Source organism: Carcharodon carcharias, chromosome 7 (assembly GCF_017639515.1).
Source record: "Carcharodon carcharias isolate sCarCar2 chromosome 7, sCarCar2.pri, whole genome shotgun sequence".
Classification (NCBI taxonomy): Eukaryota; Metazoa; Chordata; class Chondrichthyes; order Lamniformes; family Lamnidae; genus Carcharodon; species Carcharodon carcharias.
Genome location: NC_054473.1, coordinates 35375011 through 35396537, shown reverse-complemented (window position 1 = coordinate 35396537; position 21527 = coordinate 35375011). Strand labels below are relative to the sequence as shown.

General features: G+C 40.9%; 1 protein-coding gene across 1 annotated transcript; it reads left to right on the top strand.

The window, feature by feature from the left end:
- Positions 1-419: 419 nt before the first annotated feature.
- On the top strand, positions 420-20756 carry LOC121279681. The gene is made up of 4 exons (XM_041190909.1): positions 420-1073; positions 10397-10544; positions 11417-11578; positions 19663-20756. Exons 1-4 carry the CDS (start codon positions 989-991, stop codon positions 19886-19888), a joined length of 621 nt encoding a protein of 206 aa, XP_041046843.1. The 5' UTR covers positions 420-988; the 3' UTR covers positions 19889-20756.
- Positions 20757-21527: the final 771 nt, after the last annotated feature.

The following is a 21527-nucleotide window of genomic DNA, read 5'->3' as shown; positions in this document are numbered from 1 at the left end:
AAGTTAGTCATGTCTTTTCTGTTATATCATGAGAACGAGTAGAACCATGATATTGATGCAAGCACAAAATAGGTGGAAAAACACCACCGCCTCAGAATGAAGTGTGTTTGCACGTGTTTGGAATTTGCAGAAATGGACATAATTGGGGCAGTTTTCAATCCAGTGTAGATACTAACCTGAAAAATGGTCACGTCGCTAATTCAGCATTGAACAGCGAATCTATAAATCAGCATTAAGAATTTCAATTGCAGATTTTAGGCTGATGATAAATTGTTCGTTAAATGTTGGTAGTAAGGATTTAGGTCATGAGGTCTGCTGCAGAGAACTGTAAACTTCATCGATCTTATCTTTCTCTTAGCGTTGTTTTTCCGGTATAAAAAAAAACCATGATAGGTACACCCTCCGCCCACCCCATTCTAACAGATTCTTTGCTTAGTGCAGGATTGTGCACTTCGCCGTTTTTCAACCTGTTATCACTTGAAAGCTGACAAAATGCACCCCTTGGTGCAAATCCTCCGCCGAAGCGGATTTTTACCATTCCCATCGAGAGACCGGAATGTCTGTTCAAAGTGAAGCGTTGCTTCATACTGAAACCACAGTTCGTAGGTTGAGAACAGGGGGAGCAAAGCTAACGAGGAAGTGATACTTATGTGTGGTATAACGGCAGTCACGCAACTTTTCGGATTGCTGATGGAACTGCTGTGACGGTTCGATCGCCTCGAATTAGTGACCGAGGAAAGGGACACAAATGGACCATCCGCCACTAAACGTCTCCCTGTGATGTCGTGCATTACAAACACGGCGGGGGATCAGTAATTTTCTCCAACACAAGGCTCAGGAAGACAAAGCACCAGAAAGGATCAGACTTTGAAAGCTCAGAAACAAAAAAAAACCGAGTCTCAGGTCTCGACAACAAAAGGCAGGAAAGTGATCCATCTTAAAACTAAAAACAAGGATTAATTGAGGCGATCAATTTGTAACCTCGGATATGCAAACAGCTACCGAATCGCCCTTTAATAACTCAGGAATAGGTGTATTCTCGGAAGATGCAAACAGCGTCCAGAATCATAAAGGTGAGGGGAATTTGCCGCCTTGAATTGTCTGAACTGAGAGATACGACAGTTCTTGCTGATGGTGCTGCATTTTTATGGCATGTCTCCCTTTTTGGACGCCATTGCAAATACATACCTGGAATCAGTGTATTTGCACAGTGTTAACTGGGACAGAAGCCCGGTCACTTAAATATTCTGGTACAAATTTCCTGCAGTAAGATAATCCACTCGCTGTCATCGGGTGAAATACTACAGATTCCAGCAGCACTGTTAGAAGGGCAGGACAGTAAATCTCACTTATTCACACTTGCCTCGTTTTACCATTTAAGAGGAATTTAAGGGGACGTTTGAATATCCCATTACAAACACAATCGTCTGTCAGATTTGTAAACCTGAGTTTAACTTTTTAAACAAGGTAAAATTATAGAGACTTAAAGGATACTAGATTTGGCTTCAAATTGTTGTAGGTCAAATTACTTAAATAGGAAAAAGATATGAGTGACTGGAAGACTGGGCTTGAGGGATGTTTCGGTAGAATTGTTCAATCGCGGCAATTGGTTTGAGAAATTAGTTTCTTGCCCATCTTTATCTTCTGGGTACATTGGCGGTGGAGCGTGGTGAGCGCCCCCTCCCGATCAGATGGAGGAAGGCTGAAGATGCTCAGTCCGGTCCCCGCTATATTAATCTGGGGGAATGCAGAGGTTGGTCCAAGGCTTAATTGAATCCCTTATCCATTTTCTCATGGAAATATTTTCTGAGTTATTTTTCTGGAGATTTACGAGCTTTTATGAAGGGTGAACGATATTCGTTGTATGAATAATGCCCTGTTTTTGTGCAATAATTTTGAACGCTTTATTTTTTTTGGAGAAGTAATGTCAGGTTCGAAACGAAATAGGTTTACGCCTCTTCCTCTGATTTTATTAAAATACTGTAGCCATTGCAGATAGTTTCCCGTTTCCTTGTGCAACTTTATTTTGAGCTTAACTAAGTCTGTTTGTAGTGTTTGCATTCTGCATGATAACTGTTTTCTCATTGATCAATTTAACATTGAAATAGAGGAATAATTGAAATTGTACATTCTCTTGTTCTTGAAACCCAGTGTGCGACCACTTCCGCCAACAGTCTGTCGGAACGTCGAATGATCAATATTTCATGCACTTGTACGGAACTAAGATCTTCACTTCCTTTTGTTGCACTTAAACACGCGCAGTTTTTAACACATGCTTTGGTTTAGGTTCCTGTGTTAATAACTTAAAATAACATTGCTTTTAAGGAGCTAGCACTGGTTGAGAACCCCGAAACCGACAGAGAGAATGCAGGCTTTGATGCTTGATCATCTTTATAAACTTTGGCTTGTATAGGAGGATAAAACTCAGCGGTATCCTTTAAATTTTGCACGATTCCATACCATGTGGCCTATTTTTTTTGCCTGCTGTGAATCTACACAAAAGTTCTTGCTTACTGCAGATGCTTGGGATAGAAGGTTTTATCTCAAGTCTAACTTGATTCATTGGGAGTGAGGTAAAATACTTGGGTTTGATGGATTTAAAATTAAGTTTTTTACCTAATAGAGTTTGTTCGACATTGATCTTTCAAAGGTCACTTTATTATTTAAGCAATCCAAAATAGCCCCAAATCTCATTGAGGAAAAAGAAAATAAAATATCACTTAGTCGGTGTGATTTATTTAGTCATTTATGGACTGCTGTATATGCATGATGCTCATATAAGATATTGTCTATCAGTTCCACATGGGCAATATGGTTAAAGTGGATTCAGAAACAACTGGATACTGGATGATACTATTCGGTGTGAGGTTGATTAAGTGACTTGTAGAATAATAATGTTTCTGACAAATTTGAGTTGTTGACCAGCCTAGCAAGCATTTGGTCTTCATTATGATCCTTCAATTTTGCAGTTTGGCACAGAAGATTTGGTTAACCATGGCATTTGAGGATTCTTGAGCAAAGTGTCCAAAGTAGACTAACAAAATTGGTCAGCACTGGAGTTAATGACTATTGATGCATTGTGATATTTACAATAAGGTACCTCACAAAAGGTGAAAATACAAGGTAAGGTCTCATGGAGTTTGGGGTGATATATTAGTATCAATTGAGGATTGGTTAACAGACTGAAAACAGGTAGTGGAGTTAAATGGGGCATTTTCAAGCTGGCAGACTGTGCCAAGTGGAGTGTCACAAGGATCAGTACTAGGGCCTCAGCTACTTACAATCTATATTAATGACTTAGATGAAGAGACTGAGAGTAATGTATTGGTGTTTGCTGATGATGCAAAGCTAGGTGGGAATGTTAGCTGTGAGAAGGAAACACAAGGTATTTTAAACTCAAGTTAGGTGAATGGGCAGTGAGGGGGCAGATGGAATACTATGTGGGGATGTGTGAGGTTATTCACTTTGATAGTAAGAATAAAAAAGCAGAATATTTATAAAAGGTGTGAAACTTGTTGTTCAAAGGTACCTGGGGTCTACTTGTACAAGGAACACAAAGTTAGCAAGCAGGTACAGCTAGCAAGTAGGAAGTCAAATGGCATGTTGGCCTTTATTGCAAGGGGATTGTAGTGCAAGAATAAGGAAGTCTTGTTACAATTGTACAGGGTTTTGATGAGACCACACTTAGAGCACTGTGTGCACAGTTGGTCTCCATATTAAAGGAAGAATATACCTGCGTTGGAGGTGGTGCAGCAAAGGTTCACCAGCTTGGGTCCTGTGATAAAAGGGTTGTCCTATAATGACAGGCTGAGTAAATTGGACCTATACTCCTTGGAGTTTAGAAGAATGGGAGGTGATCTCATTCAAACAAAGAAGATTTTGAAGGGGCTTGACAGAGTAGACACAGAGGTCGTTTCCCTTGGCTGGGGAATTTAGACAACAGGGGCACTGTCTCAGAATAAGGGACCGTTCATTTAGAACTGAAATTAAGTGAAATTTCTTCACTCAAAGGGTTGTGGATGCTCCATCGTTGAATATATTTAAGGCTAAGATAGTCAGATCATTTTGGTGTCTCGAGGGAAATGGGAAGCGGGTGGGAAAGTGGAGTAAAGGCCGATGATCAGCCATGATGATATTGAATGGAGAAGCAAGCTTGAGGATCCATATGGTCTACTCCTATTTCTTATGTTCTTGCATTTTTAATGATCTGTTATTGCCAGTTGATGAGTGCGTGTTCTTGGCATCAGCACAGCTACTGCTTGTTGAAGGCTGATAGTTGCTGTGCTTGAGTCCTAACCATAGTTTAGTTTTGGTGCCTTATAGCAGTCAGTCAGCAGTATGTAACCATAACATCTCTGAAACTTTGTTTAATGAGTGCTTTTGAAGAAAGGACATGACAGATCACAAGAGACCGATTCTTCAGTTCATTCCTACAGGAATAGTAAAGCGCAGCTGGACTTCTTCCTGCTGAAAGTAAACAGCCTTGAGCAATAGCTGGAGACATTCCATAGTAGTGCAAAAGTGAGAAAAGAAGTTCAAACAGTAAAAGTTTATGCATAATGGAAAATACTCCATAACATACGTTGCTTGTGTACATTCAGATAGAAAGGAGGAGTGAAGTAGAGAATGGGCAACAACTGATCATTGATCAATAAGGGAAGAGGAGATCGGAATAGCATGTAGAGGAGATTCCCTTGTTTGGAATTATCTAACTAGTTTGCTGAACTGTATGCCTGCAATGATAAGTGCCAGTGAAACAGAAGAACAATAACAAGCAGCATCTCGACTCTTGAAGCAAGTTGTTTCACATGGTGGGTGGGGGTAGCTGGTAAAAGTACCGGTGAGAACAGGCAAGTGGTAGCTGTATTGATTAATTAGAGGAAAAGGCAATCTTTATTGCAGCTATGACTTTGAATCATGTATTGCCTCTCAGGTGCCGAGATTGAGGGATATAATAACATGGTTAGAAATACTTATAGGGAAATGTTGCCAAAGCTATTGCTCGCACAGAAAAGGCTAGTGTAAGAAACCTGGGGTGGGTATTCAGATATATTTTCGTCAAGGAAGCAGAAGACAAATCCTTAACCCCTTCACCATAAATTCTTGTCAAGGAACTGTCTCCAGTTTACCACCTGGTCTACACCTAGGAGTGAATGATATTTTTATTTGGCTTGCAAAGGTTTCTTATGCCAACCTTGTTTAGTTTGTATTCATTTTTACCTCAACAACCTCCAATTAGAATATCCACTGCTAATGCAGGTCATGCACTAATTGCTTATTAACTTCAAGATCATGATTGGCAATACTGAGTATGTTTTTAAAAGAATAGATGGTGTTAACTACCAAATAAATGAGAGCTTATAACTCTTCCGAGTTTACTTTAAGATGTAACTCTTTCGAGTAATGAGAGCTTATAATGGCAGTCCAATTCTACCACACTAACTCCACCTTAATTAGTTTTCAGATTGTCAAATTCTAGTTGAAATCAATATCTAAGATTCATATAAACTGGTGAGATTAATTTACACTTAGCTTGTCAACTATGTAATAAGTCTAACAGCATTAGAAAGCAGTCTGCTGGTTTCAATGTGCTGATGGTTAACAATGTTCTAGAATTTATACACCTCATAGTTATAAATTGAGTGGTTTATCCTGGGCCACTGGTGTTGGCTTCTGGGACATGAGAGCGATGAACCTCTAACTCTGCAGTTGATATCTGATGCTTTCAGATCCTCTACCTCTGGGTCAATCCACCTTATGCACTGGTCTCAGTATTCAAACGAGCTGACTTAAATCTCATCTTCCCTGATCTCCAAAAAAACTTGCATATTTAATGTAATACTCTGGCGAGAGCAATGAGGACGATTAAAGAAAACACATTTAAGGGGAAGCTAGACTAGTGCATGAGGGAGAAAGGAATGAAGAGTTATGTTAGATGGAGTAGGGCAAGGGAAGGCTCATGTGGAGCCAGAATAAAACATTTGGGGCAAATGGCCTGTTCCTGTGGTGTAAACTGATGACACAAATTTGGGTGGGAGGGTGAGCCTTGAGGAGAATGCAGAGATGCTTCAGTGTGATTTGGACCAGCTGAGTGAGTGGGCAAATGCATAGCAGATGTAGTATAATGTGGATAAATGTGAGGTTATCCACTTTGGTAGCATAAACAGGAAGGCAGATTATTATCTGAATGGCTATAAATTGAGAGAGGGGAATGTGCACCTAAACCTGGATGTCCCCGTACACCAGTCGCTGAAGGTAAGCATGCAGTGCAGCAGGTGGTAAAGAAGGAAAATGCTATGTTGGCCTTCATAGCGAGAGGATTCGAGTACAGGAGCAGGGATGTCTTGCTGCAATTATGCAGGACCTTGGTGAGACCACACCTGGAATATTTGTGTGCAGTTTTGGTCTCCTCATCTGAGGAAGGAGGTTCTTGCTATAGAGGGAGTGCAGCGAAGGTTTACCAGGCTGATTCCTGGGATGGCGGGGCTGACATATGAGGAGAGATTGAGTCGGTTAGGATTTTATTCACTGGAGTTCAGAAGAATGAGGGGGGATCTCATAGAAACCTACAAAATTCTAACAGGACTGGACAGGGTAGGTGCAGGAAGGATGTTCCTGATTGTGGGGGAGTCCAGAACCAGGGGTCACAGCCTGAGGATACGGGGTAGACCATTTAGGACTGAGATGAGGAGAAATTTCTACACCCAGAGAGTGGTGAGCCTGTGGAATTCGCTACCACAGAAAGGCCAAAACACTGTACATTTTCAAGAAAGAGTTAGATATAGCTCTTGGGGTGAAAGGGATCAAAGAATATGGGGAGAAAGCAGGAGCAGGCTGTTGAGTTGGATGATCAGCTATGATCATAATGAATGGCAGAGCAGGCTCGAGGGGCCTACTCCTGCTCCTAGTTTCCAAGTTTCTATGTTAAACTCTATGTAAAAGATATGGTCAAATAAACAATTATGCAGCTAAAACTTGCAAAATTTTAAATATTCAAACAAAAAGCATTAATTTGATTAGAGCCATTTAACTTGATTTGTATGTTGCTGCAGTCTGCTGCGCAACATAGTATTAATTAGGCAGACCAAAATGAACATGGAGATATTATCTCATACCTTGAACATAGTGGATTACTTACTGCTTTAAATATTCACATTTTTTTTATTTGTTCGTGGGATGTGGGCATCGCTGGCTGGGCCAGCATTTATTGCCCATCCCTAATTGCCCTTGTTCAGAGGGCAGTTATGAGTCAACCACATTGCTGGTCTGGAGTCTCATGCAAACCAGACTAAGTAAGGGCAGCAGATTTCCTGCTCCAAAAGACATTTGTGAACCACTATTAAGATATTCACATTAAGATAGATTGTTCACATATTTAATAATCCACAATGGTTTCATGGTCATCATCAGACTTTTAATTCCAGATTCTTATTGAATTCAAGTTTCACCATCTGCCATGGTGGGATTTGAACCTGGGTCCCCAGAGCATTACTAGTTACTGGAATACCAGTGCCACTATACTCCCCATTATCTAGTCCCTAAAGAACTGTGTGGAGGTGTATAATCAATCCCACTTAAAACTGTTTGATGAGCACCTATCTATTATGCACCACTGCAGAATATATGCAGTAGGAATCATTATACCATATGCTCAACAGAAGCCTTGGATTCAACACTGAGTTCACAATTTCAGTTCATTACGTCTGCTCCCCTTTTTTCATTGGCAGCTGTTGGTGTTGCCATTTACACCTCCTCTAGACCCATCTTTTTCTTTACTTGCTGCATTACCACCCCTTTTGTCATTTAATATCTCCTACCTTCCATCCTGTCACAGACCTTTCCTTTTGTCCTTTCCTCCCCTCCCACGTTCCTTGCCTCTCTACTTGCTTAAACCCTGTCACATCAGAATTTTTCCAGTTTTGATGAAATGTCATTGTTCTGGAACATTACCTGTTTCTCTCTCCACAGATACTGCCTGACCTGCTGAACATTTCTAACATGCTTTTATTTATAGTTTCATTCATTTGCATCATTATAATTCTCTTAAATAATTCATCCAAAATCTGAGCTGTCAAGAATAGTATGTATTAATCAGATTAATTTTCAAAGTATATTATAATTGTGCCCATGAAAGTTGTGTGCGTAATCAAAACATAAATTGAATTAAATGAGTTGCACTTTTTGGTTGAATTACATGCTTATATTTCATTTCATATGGATAAAATCTTGCATTATTAATTCATTCCATTATTATTCATTCCAGTTAATTGAGCATAATTATTTGCAAAAAACACCTTAATTGTACATGACTTTACTCCAATGTCAGTTTCATAAGTTCTAAGTTTTGATGTTGGATTTCCAGATGAAATTCTTTGTTCTAATGTGCTCAGTTTTTAAACTGACATCCATAGATGGTCCACAAGTGGGTCCGTAAGATCATCAGATTTCTACCTATTTCTACATATGAGCCTTGCGATGTATGTGCTATAAGCACAGTACTTCAAGACTTCTGGATCTTTTTCCTGTTGTAAACGCAACTGAATCATGAAAATGTTCAGAGTCATGCATGAAAAGTACAGAAATTGCTGAACAGAAGTTACAATTGAAAACTCTTTTAATTTAATCTTAACAAAAATGTAAGTGATCCCGAACGTATCGTAGGTATAAATCCTAAGGTGTCAAATGTCAATTTGACTTTGACAATGTTCTAATAGTGCCCTCAGTATAATGCTGGTACTTCTATTTTTACTGAAGCTGAGACTGTCTCAAGAGTCTAATAAAGTAATACATTTTTAAAGTGTGCTTGGCATAATGCTGCTGCAAGACCATTGGCACCACTTATGCATATATGTAAATATCATCTTAACAATGAATGGAGCTGGGCTCTGATGAGCAGCAGACAGAGCAGCTTGTGCAACCTACAGTACCTTGTGAATAGCCAAATAACGCTCCACATCATCAAAGAATGTAAGAAATAAAAGCAAGAGTAGGTCATACAGCTCCCCACTTGCGCTGCCATTCAGTAAGACCATGGCTGATCATCTACCTCAACCCTCAACTCCACTTTACCACCCTATCCCCATATACCTTAATTCCATCATCACTGCCTAGTAGGATCCAAATGTAGTGGTGTCTAGCTATTTGTTTACTTTGCCATGTTTTTTTGTTTATCTGGTGGTAGGGCGAGTACTGTTTCCTGGCTGATGCTGTATTGTACCTCCCTCATTAACATGCTGGTATTGGTGACATCATCCACATAGAAGCTAACAACATCCACCTTTACGCCACCTGCCTCTGTGCTGTCAGACTGTGCTTTCAGTCACCCAGGCTCTCCTTTAAGACCTTGTGTAAAATTGCTAAGAATCAGCAGATGCATACTTCAGAAAATATCAATAGATGGAGTTAATTTAAAGGTTCTCTATTACCAAGTTCTTTGGGGAAAAAAGAAACTGATTGTGAATGTTACACTTTCTCTTATTCTTGCTGTTGATGTGATGGTGTGTTAAAGAAAGTGGAGACAGGTAAGAATACTTTCAAACATCATTTTGAAGGGGCTTGGCTGTATATTCTTCATCTAAATCACTTATGAAGATCAATTAAATCCTCTTAGTCTATAGGCCTGATCTGAGTAATCACCTTTACCACAACTAAGTATGCTAATTTGGAGAACAGCAAAATCATATTTTGTTAATCAATTATGCTCATAATTTAAACAGGCAATTTCTTATGAAATAGCTAACTAAAAGATCAGAATGCTAGGCTTGAGAAAAACTGGAGTGGAGTTTAATTGTACTGGTGTTAATGTTGACCTCCTACATGGGCACAGAAACTGTTTGGCATTTCAAAGCTGGAAATTGCAAATTTCCAATAGTGATATCCACTGCATTACAATATGCTGTTCTGTTTCTGTAGAGACAAGTAGCACAAGCTTTTGAATACTCTGGTTTATTGGTCATAGCTAGCCACACGTGCTTCCTTATTCTACTTCAGCAAGACCCATAGCCTGTTTGTGTTCCTGTTATTATTTCATCAGAGCAATGTTTCACTTCTGAAATTGTTGTCTGCTATGAACTGGACTTCCAACCACAAATATTTACTGCATGTTTTATTCCAATTATTAGTATCTCTAACCTTCATACGACTATGTAAAACAAGGATATTTATTCATTCATTGAGTTTGTTCCCAATTGCGTACTACTCCCAATTTGCATAATTCCTTCTAGAATGTTCACTATTTTAAAAGTTGTAAAAAGATTTTCCTGAACTCGCAACAGAGAAGTAGCATTGTCCTTCTGTTTTTTTTAAATTTTACAGAATGTTGTTCTCTACCTTAAAATACAAATATTGCAGATTTTGGAAGGTAACTGAATACTGAAATATTGCTGTTTTATTTCAGCTGTTTCGAAGTATGAAGATTTTGGTTTTAAAGTTGCAGTGGTTGCTTCCATTGTCAGCACAGCTGTAATTTTATTGATGAGCATGGCTTTTTTAACCAATTGTCTTATCAAATGTGTGAAGAAGAATGAAAGAAGGAAACAACAGAGGTAAGAAGGATGTGAATGAAGAATGTGTTAAATTGTGATGTTATGAGGATTGTTGTTTCTTCGCTGCCAATTTTCTCCCATCAGCCAGGTAAACACGCCTCGTGCATGAACTTAGATGGTGAGTGAAGGCAGACAAGCCTTACTGTGGGAGGAAGCACAACCAAGCTTGATTATGCCCACGTACAAGTACTTTCAATAAGGCTCACTGGATAGCCACCAGCAACGGGAATCCTCCCTGTTTCCGCTTTCCTGATCCAGAAATGTTGACAATACCTCCACTGTTGCATCAATTGAGATCAACTAACTCAGCCCAGACTAGAGATGTTATATATTTATTCAGAAGATTCTTGCTTTGGCTCACAAAGCGAAGCAATGCCTTGTTATAAAAATCAAATGGGTCAGCACACTGAGTGTTGGGGAGTGGTTTCCTGCAGCATTAGTTACCAACGTGAGCTGGGTTGTGAAGAGATGAGACTTTACATGCTTCCCCAGGAAAGGAGCGGGGGCTTGAAAAGTGAGTCAAGCCAGAAAACCTCTGAGACCTTTTCAGTATCCGGTTGCACAGCTGAGCCTTTCTTCCTCTCCTTAATGGCACAAAATTGTTTGCAAGTGGAGAAGGAAAGCTTTCAAAAATTTGGAGGAGAATGTCTATGATATATGAATTTATAAAACTGACAGACGGGAAAAGACCAACTGCTCCATCTAACCTCACTTGCATAATTGTGATGCCTTATGCAATCACTTTCTACCCAGCCAAAGCCATGTAATCTTCCGGGAGAGGTCAAAACCAGAAGAACATGCAGGCTAATTAGGGGGACAAAGTAATTTTGTTTCAAACATTATTTTAACTAAATCCTGTATTTTTTTTTCAGAGGATTGCAAACTTGGTACCAGATTGAATGTAATGTAATGGGAGAGTCAGGAGACTTTTATCGTGGCTATAAAGGCAGAAACAATAACAACAACAAACTCGAAGATAATATATTAACTAAAGAATTAGAAAGGAGTGCACTGGACAAGAAAGGACTTTGCAGGTAAAGTTGTTTGAATCTATGATTGCCAGAGAACTTGTTGAATGTAAGTAGCCACATTGCATTAAGAATAATACACCTTTCCTTAACACACAATAAAACAGAGGTCCCTGATAACTTAATTGATCACTGCCTGATACGAAACTGAGCTACACAGATCCTTGAAAATACCACATGTGAACCTAAGTCCACGCTGAGGTAATGAATCACAGGAGAAGAGTAAAATCAGTTCTCACTCCTTTTTCAGTGCCCTTTGGTAGAAAGAAGTATGGCCTGAGTGTTGCTTTCAATTCATGTCTTGCAGCAAAGTAACCAACACTCAGTATCAAAGATCAGGTGGCACTAATGGCTGCTGAAGTGAAATACTGGAGGTTGATCAGCACCTGTGGGATCACAGAGCAGTATGAATCAGAGCTTTTAGTGGATGGGGGATAAAATGTAGTAAAATGCCATGATACTGCTACTCTGAAAGGATGCATACGAACGTTAATATTCAATAATAATTTGCTGCTTGCTTCTTTATTTTCTGGTTTTCCAGTACTAACGTTATAGTACTTTGGAAGTGAAATGTCCCCTTCCTGTGAAGCAGAAAGCCCTGTGCACTGCAGTTTGGCTCAGTCAGGAAGTTTTATTAGCTGTTACATAGATCACTGAGATATTTATAGGGAGCAGTGTCAAAGAAGTTAAGTGATTTTTGTCTATGATGGGTCATTTATTGGATTCTTTCTTGATGGTCACAGCACAAAGGGTTTAAAAGTGGCTACTCCTAGCAGTTTCTGCTGGCTGTAAAGGGTTTGTGTGGCAGTGTGGTATGATGATAGTCCTATGCATCTTTTGCTGCCATTGTCCTCGGATAGCAATCCAGCTCAAAGATCATTCCAAGTTTTTGAAACAAATGCAAGTGATTTTCCAGGAAGGGGTCAAGCAATTCCATTTAATCACAAGAATCCTGTAAATGACTGACCATATAATGTAGTTAAGAATAATTGTTTTAATTACTTTTGTTCTGGAATGTCTTCAGAAAAATGTGGAATTATGTCTTGGTCGATGTCGCATGAAACTTTAAAAAATCTTTCTTAGTATGTGAGCGTTGTTGGCATATGATGCCCATTCCTAATTGCCCTTGAGAAGGTGGTAGTAGTGAGCCAACTTCTTGAACTACTGCAGCCCATGTGGTGTAGGTACACCCGCAGTAATATTAGGGAGGGAATTCCAGGATTTAGATCCAGTGGCAGTGAAAGAATAGTTCCAAGTCAGGGTCGGTATGTGGCTTGCAAGGGAACTTGTAGGTAGTGATGTTCCCATGAGTCTGTAACCCTTTTTCTTCTAGGTTTGGAAGATGCTACCGAAGGAGGCTTGGTGAATTGCTGCAGTGAATCTTGTAGATGGTATACACTGTTGCCACTGTGCATTGGGGGGGAAGGGAGTGACCATTTAATGTGGTGGATGGGCTGATTAAGTAGGCCACTTTGTTCTGATTGCTGTTGAGCTTCTTGAGTGTTATTGGAACTGCGCACTCCCAGCAAGTGGAGCATATTCCATCACACTACTGACTTGTGCCTTGTAAATGGTGGACAGGCTTTGGGGAATCAGGAGGTGAGTTACTCAGTCTCTGACCTGCTCTTGTAGCCACAGTATTTATATGGCTGGTCCAGTTAAGTTTCTGATCAACAGTCACCCCAGGAAGTTGATGGTGGGAGATTCAATGATGGTAATGCCATTGATCACATTAGGAGATGTTTAGATTATCTCTTGTAGGAGATGGCCATTGCCTGGCAAATTTGTGGCACAAATGTTACTTGCCACCTATCAGCAAAAGACAAGGTAGAAGCATTCACAACAATCTTCAGCCAGAAGTGCCAAGTGGGTGTTCCATCTCGGCTGCCTGCTGAGGTCCCCAGTATCACAGAAGCCTGGCTTCAGCCAGTTTGATTCACTCCACTACTCCACATGCTATCAAGAAGCTACAGCACTGGCTACTACAAAGATTATGGTCCTGACAACATTCTGGCTTGTGCTCCAGAACTAGCTGTAACCTGAGCCAAGCTGTTCCAGTACAGCTACAACACCGGCGTTGACCCGGCAATGTGGAAAGTTGCCCAGATATGTTCTGTCCATAAAAATCAGAACAAATCCAAGCTGGCCAATTACCACCCCATCAGTCTACTCTCAATCTTCAGCAAAGTGATGGGAGGTGTCATCGACAGTGCTATTAAGCAACACTTACTCTGCAATAACCTACTCACTGACGCTCAGTTGGGTCCTGCCAGGGCCACTCAGCTCCAGATCTCATTACAGCCCTGGCCCAAACATGGAGAAAGAAGCTGAACTCCAGAGGTGAGGTGAGAGTGACTGCCCTGGACATCAAGGCAGCATTTGTCCGAGTGTGACATCAAGGAGCCCTAGCAAAACTGGAGTAAATGGGAATCAGGGGGGAAACTCTCCGTTGGTTGGAGTCATATCTAGCACAAAAGAAGGTGGCTGCGGTTGTTGGAGGTCAATCATTTCAGTTCCAGGACATCACTGCAGGAGTTCCTCAGGGTAGTGTCCTAGGCCCAACTATCTTCAGCTGTTTCATCAATGACCTTCCTTTCATTATAAGGTCAGAAGTGAGGATGTTCACTGATGATTGCACAATGGTAGCACCATTCACAACTCCTCAGATACTGAAGCAGTCCGTTTCCATATGTAGCAAGACCTGGACAACATTCAAGCTTGGGCTGATTAGTAGCAAGCAACATTCGCACCACACAAGTGCCAGGCAATAATCATCTGCAACAAGAGAAAATCTAACCATTGCCTCTTGACAGTCGACAGCATTACCATCACTGAATCCCCCACTATCGACATCCAAGGTGTTACCATTGACCAGAAACTGAACTGGATCAACCGTGTAAATATTGTGACAACAAGAGCAGGTCAGAGGCTGGGAATTCTGCAGAGAGTATCTCACCTCCTAACTCCCCAAAGCCTGTCCACCATCCACAAAGCACAGGTCAGGTGTATGATGGAATACTCTCCACTTCCCTGGGAGGGCAGCTCCAACAACATTCAAGAATCTTGACACCATCCAGGACAAAGCAGCCCGCTTGATTGGCAACCCATCCACCACCTTCAACATCCACTCCCTTCTCTGCAGTGGCAGTGTTGTGTACCATGTACAAGAGGCACTGCAACAACTTACCAAGCCTCCTTTGGCAGCACCTTTTAAATCCACGACCTCTACCACCTCGAAGGACAAGGGCAGCAGACACATGGGAACACCCCGACCTACAAGTTGCCCTCAAAGCCACACACCATCCTGACTTGGAACTATAATCGCCGTTCCTTCACTGTCATTGGGTCAAAATCCTGAACACCCTTCCTAACAGGACTGTGAGTGCACTTACACCATATGGACTGGAGCGGTTCAAGAAGGCAGCTCACCACCATCTTCTCAGGGACAATTAGGGATGGGGAATAAAAATGCTGGCCTAGCCAGCAAACCCACTTTCCATGAAAGAATTTTAAAAAACAAAAAAGCCCAGGCCTGAATGTTTCCAGATCTTGCTGTATGCAGGCAAAGGCTACTTCAATATCTGAGGAGTTGTAAATGGCACTGAATACTGTGCAATCATCTGTGGACATTCTCACTACTGACTTTATGTTGGAGGAAGGTCCTTGATGAAGCAGTTTAAGATGATTGGGCCTAGGACACAGCCCTGAGGAACCCCACCAGGATGTCCTGAGGTTGAGATGATTGGCTTCCAACAAACAAAACTGTTTTCCTTTAGTGGAGAGATTCCCCCCGATTCCTATTGACTTCATTTATAACCAGTAAAGGCAATGGGTGGGTCAGCTAGTCCTTCATAATGTATAGCCAAGTTGGAAGTGGATTAATGGCAGCAAAAGATTCCCGGATACTTATTTCTAGGGTCTCTTTAATATTGAATGTTAGTGGACAGGAAGCATTTTTGTGTTTGACATTTTGAGTTTAGTAAAGGGTTTAAGTACTTCAAATGTGCTACTTTTATTGGTATTGTTTAATTACCAGTTTAATGTAAAATAGATTTGTTGCAACAGCCCCCTCCTGGACTTTGCTGCCATAGCCTTCTCCTGTAGCCACCCCCAGCTCCTCATTCTACTGATCAACGCTGGTGTTTTCTGCCATAAACAGCTGAGCAACTGATCAAACCACCTTCATGTGAGGGGCTGTGCTCAGTGCTAAAACCACACCCATTATTTTTATAAACTTGCAATGATTTAAGCAGGGATTGAATTTATAGTGCCGCTGCTATGATATATGGCTGAGCCATAAGTATTAATGACAGGTATTATTTGGAGTATCCATTCTCCCCGGACGGGTGATGGGGGCACCTACCACTCAAGTGCCTGAAATCTCTAGCGGTAGAGCTGACTGGGGACAGTTGATGACTCTGATGGCAGTGAAGACACAAGAGTACATTTCCATGGCATGGCAGATGGTAAAACAGGACCTCAGCGCTTTGGAGGTTTCCAGTCAGCTAAGCTTGATGCAGAGTAGTGATCTCAAGCCATAACCATTTGTCTCTCCCTCTATGAAAAGGAAGTACAAGGTGAAAAGAACACAAGTGAGTTGCCAATGGCTAAGGCACCCAGGGTTGGTGGAACCCTAAATGCGACTGGCAAAAGGCCTGACCAGGCACAGGACAATGGATGACTAGGGTGACCTAAACCCTCAAGGGAGGTCAGACTCTGAAAGCAGATGTCAAACCTACCCGGACAGCCGCAGACTCCTGAACATAGAAACCTGAGATGTTAGAACAAATTGGCCAGCATGAGTAGATCCAGATGGAATGTGAAAGACATTCACGTTGCTAAGATTAGATAGCCAGGTTCAGGACAACTGAACATAGAGGAAGGTAGAAGCTGTACTATTCTGGTGGGGTTGATGATCAATATGGTATGGGGTTTCTGGTGTCCCTGAAGCTGTGGAGCGCCATCACATGTTTGAAACTAGTTAACAACAGAGCAATTGTGATGCAAAGTGAGGTTAAACCAAGAGCAGTGAACCTCAGCCAAGTATACTGCCAACTATAGAATTCTCTGAAGATGATGTTGAGGAGGTGTTTGTGGTCTTTCAAAGAATAGTCAATGCCATCTCCAAACGTGGGAGATTAATAGTAATGGGAGACTTTAATGCAAAAAAAGGAAACAAAAGTGCCGTGGAAAATTTGGCTTAGGTGAACAAAATGATAGAGGAGAAAAGCTGAAGGATTGGCTAACAACAAACTAGCTTATGTAAATACATGCTTTCAGCACCATGAAAAAGAATGCTAGGTGTGGATATCACCCAGTGGATAGAACAGAAACATGATTTATTATATTTTAATGATAGTAATTGAGCAGAATGTATTGATTCCAGAAAGCTGAGTTGTGCAGATTGTGGGTCTGACCATGAGCTTGTATGAGCCAATGTTAAAGGCATGTAGTGGAGACAGAAACATATAAAGGGAAACTCTCCCAAATGACAGGTGGATTGTTTACACAAGAACTCCAGTACATTTGAACAAGTCTTACGGCAGAAGGCGGTTTCAAATGGAGAAGCAAAACCAACTTGGGAAAGATGCTCATCTGCTACAAAAACTGCATTGAATAAAGTGTAGCCAAAAGCTGAGTGGCAAAAAAACACTGGATATTAACTGAATGTCTGAAGCTGATGGAAGAACGCTGAAGAGCAAAAATCTCTTCAAAAACAGTGAAAAATACTTGTAAGCCGCCTAAAGGACCTGGCTGAAAGCAAAGGTGCAGGCAGCAGAAGATGCAAGTTGTAAAGGGCAGTCCAAAGAAGTATACAAGGTTGTCACGGCTCTGTCAAAGAAAAGAAGTGTAATAACTGGTATTGGTGTGAAAGGGGCAGACAGGAATATGATCTACGAGGTTGATTAGATAAAGGTAGTTAACAGTGGCAGCAATACTGCACCCAGCTCTGTGGTCCAGATCTGAATGCAGCTCGTTACACAGCCTGTATCTTGGGAGGATTTGGAACCAGAAGTGCTGATTAGTGAAGTTGAACATGCAGTCAAGAATCTGGAGAAAAGCAAAGCCACAGGCCTAGATGACAAACCTGCTAAAGCTGAGGCTGGAGGAATGATGGCAGTCAAAACCATGAAAGAAATCATTAAACTGATACGGAGAAGTGGAACTTGGTCAGATGATTGGCTAGTTTCAGAGCTGATGATGTTGCCAAAGGTTCATGACAGCCAAAACTACTGGAGGAATAGAACGATTAGCCTGATAAGCCATGCCTCCTAGAAATGATCAAAGTCTCTCATACTTCATCTCAACAAGGAACAGTTCAGTTTCACTGCAGGTGAGGGACATCTGATGCCTCTGGTGCTGTGCAACATAATTGAGAATTATGTCAAAAAGCAAAATGGCAAGAAATTATGGATACTCATTGCACACTACGCAAAGGCCTTTGATTCAGTTCACCATGAAGAGCTATCAAAAACCTGACATGGGTTTGAATTACTACATCACTTAATCTAGTTCATTGAGACTTTATGAACAGGCAAAATGTGTGTTGCGTGTACTTGGAGACAAGACAGAGCCATTCAGTTTTGGCAAAGGAGCCAGTCAAGGATGCCTTCTTTCACCACTACTTTTCAATGCCATAGGAGAAAAGGTCATGAGCTAAATCAGCTCTGCTCTCCCAATACATCATGGGGTCAGTATTGGTGGCCACAAAATCTGGAATATTGGACTTTCTGATAACATTACCCTAATAGCCGAGGACAAGCAACAATTATCCATTAAAGCTGAAGTGCTGAGAAAGTCAAGTTTGATGTTTAGGTTGAACATCATCAACGGCAAGAAGCACTCAATGACAATTCACAGTGAGAGCAGTGTGACGATTCAGTCTACAACCATTGTGAACATAGATCAATTTTAATTTCTGTAGAAATTAAAATTTCAAACTTATGGGTTTGAAAGTGACCATAAGTGTGGATATCAGCACTGAAATTTAGGCAATTGCCCACTATACTCATCAGCTGAACAAAGTATGAACAGCCTACATTTGAAAAAGCAACTTGCAAAATCCGTGGTTTGGAGCATTGCACATATGGGTGCAAGAGCTGGATGCTCAATAAGTCTGATATGAAGAGGATTGCAGCTTTTGAAATGTGGCTCTGGTGAAGACTCCTTTAGTGTCAGCTGGACAGAGTGACGAACCAATGAATTTGCCTGCAGAAAATCAGAGTCCTAGCATCTCGTGGGCATTTAGTTGAAGAGAAAAAGAAGAAATTGAGAAAGTGTGACCATTGGAAAAGGCAGGGTGAGCATCTGGTGTTGGCAACAATAGAAGGTGAAATCAGGAAAGAACAGGCCAGGTTAGAGAAGGACAAGATGGGTGGACAACATCAGAATTTGGATGGAGGGAGGAATAACAGTGGTGTGCAGAGTTGCAATGAAGAGGGAGAGATGCCTATGGCTCCTTCTCGAATATGGCTAATTATGGATGGATGGTTCTCCCCAGTGTAGCGGCCTCATAATTAAAAAGCAAAACTCAATGACTAAGGGAACTGGAGTTAAAAAACAAGTCAAGTTGAACCAAACAAAGTTCATCTGATGCTGGAGCAAAAGAGTTGCATAATAATGTTACTGCATGGAACTATTTGAATCCCATGTGCTTTGAAACAAATTTTCAAGCCTGCCTCAGTGAAATATTGTACAATGTGGCAGTGAGCTATATAACTTGCTAGGTTCCAGTTTTGATCCCCACTGTTTCTGATTTAGATCCCTTAGCCAGGATGATAGTACTACACTTGGTTCTACTACCTGGACTAAAGAGGACAAGTATTAGGCAGGATTTCTGATCAGTGAACCTCATAGGGAATCCCATGTGTGTCTGCATTAGGTGAGGACAAGATTTGACTATATTGCCCTCTAACAGTGGAATTGCTTGCTGACATTATGCACACCCATGGTTGCGGAACAAAATGGTTGCAGAAAGCTGAACTGACCAATTATTTTTATATCTACAAAAAGTGCTTTATGACAAATATTTAATAATTTTGGTTACTGTGAGCACTGTTAGCTTTTAAAGTGTATTTTATTGAATGCAGGTGCCAAGAGAAGACTATAACGGATTTTGAAATCACAGCTTGTTGCAGGGAAAATGGTCTGCAAGTAATTTTTCAGCCACGGAATCCACAAGTTTCTAGAAAATACGGATTCACTGAATCAGAGATTTTATTGAATTCACTGACTGACAGGCACGTTGTTCAAACGCACGAGTCTCATCAATCTCAAGACAAACATGGACACCATATTCCAAGACACCATCCTTGACACGGGAACCACTGAACATCTGTTGGTATAGTGTTCAACTGAACAGAAATGCCACAGAACATAACCTTGGGAGTGACATGTGCCTTATGATTAACATATCAGCAGACCTGGTTTTATTAAAGTTTTATTGAGGAAATATTTATATTCAAAAGAATGTTCACCAATGATAATTGACTATTTCAAGGGGTTCATGTTTTATAAATCCTATCAAAGATCATGAATAAATCATTGGCTGTGGCATTAATAATTTAATTGCAATTTACCACAGTACAATATTTGAAGCATGTAAATTATTGTTTACTCCACAGTAACTAGCATACAACAATTGTATGCCTGTCTTAAAGGCTGAATAATGTACTTGTTAAATTAATTATTTTCATTATTATTAGCGTTCTCTGATAAAACAGAATTCCAAACTGAGGTAATTAAACCATTATTGCACTAGCTACTTTCAGGTGTGCTGTGTATTTAGGTCATGTGCAGCTGCTTTTTGCCTTGAGTTTTTTTCATCCAGCCACTCCACAGCTAGGACAAGTTTCGGAGTGAGAGTGGCTAATTTAATACTTCTGCTGGAAGTAGTTTGGTGATCTAATGCAATCCCTATTGTGCTGAACTAATCCTGTTAACATTGAATAACTGCATTCATACAATTTGTGTACGAGGTTAGTCAAAAATCAAGGTTTGAAAATAACTCGTACTGAAGCTCATACATGTGCAGTTACTGTCAAGATGTCTTTGTGATTTTTTATTTTTGCCATGATATTTTCCTAATATTGGGAAAGATCTGTACACAGCTGTTTGAAAGCTGGATTGCTGGCCTGTACTGTTTATATTGCTTGAAGCCAGATTAAACTTGATTATACCAGTATTCAGCAGCATCTCTGCAGTAAATGTACTGTTCTGGAGTCCCTCAAAGATCAATCCTTGGCCCACTCTCCTCATTATCTACATGTTGCTCTGTGATGACATCATTCAGGGACTTGGGATCATTGAAAATGAATCCTTTGTCACCTGCAGATGATTCAATGCTTTCCTGGCTGATCTCCCATCCTGGAGGCATTTGTAATGGAAGGGGCTGAAGTAGAGGCAGAATCAGGAGATGTTATTGAGAGGGAAGAGGCCAGCCTTTGTAGTGGAGACAAAACAAGACAGAAGCTTAGCTCAGGATCAAACCGGACACTGAACTGGCAAAGCGTGTTTGGGGCAGGGATCAAAGACAATACTGCAGTCTTATTAATGTTTAGATGGAGCAAATTGCAACTCAAGATGTCGGACAAGCAACCTGACAACACAAAGACAATGGAGAGGTAAGGAGAAGTGGTTCATTTCCTTGGACAGAGTTTCCAGGTCAGGCTGTTAATTGGCCAGCCAGCGTGAAATCATGGTCAGGGGCCGATCGCGGGTTGGCAGTCCATTCCCCGGCCACTCCCGGACCCGCCAATCGCACCCGCCCACCGACCTGAAAATTCTGCCCCTTGTACCAGAAATAGTTGCACTGACTGTTAAAGTTGCACCCTCTTCTGCAAAGATTGGGTTCTATCTCTCTATTCATGCATTGTAAAGATATTTAAATCATATCTTCATAGAGTCCCCACTGTTCATTTGTTTATTCCTGTTTCAGTGGCACCTGTTTCCTCTG

What these genes read in the sequence shown, in the direction of transcription:
- LOC121279681 (XM_041190909.1), top strand. Translation starts at nt 989, where the DNA reads ATGCAAACAGCTACCGAATCGCCCTTTAATAACTCAGGAATAGGTGTA. An exon ending in GAAAGAAGGAAACAACAGAG is followed by an intron (nt 10,545 to 11,416) that starts GTAAGAAGGATG and finishes TTTTTTTTTCAG; the next exon opens with AGGATTGCAAACTTGGTACC. An exon ending in GACAAGAAAGGACTTTGCAG is followed by an intron (nt 11,579 to 19,662) that starts GTAAAGTTGTTT and finishes TATTGAATGCAG; the next exon opens with GTGCCAAGAGAAGACTATAA.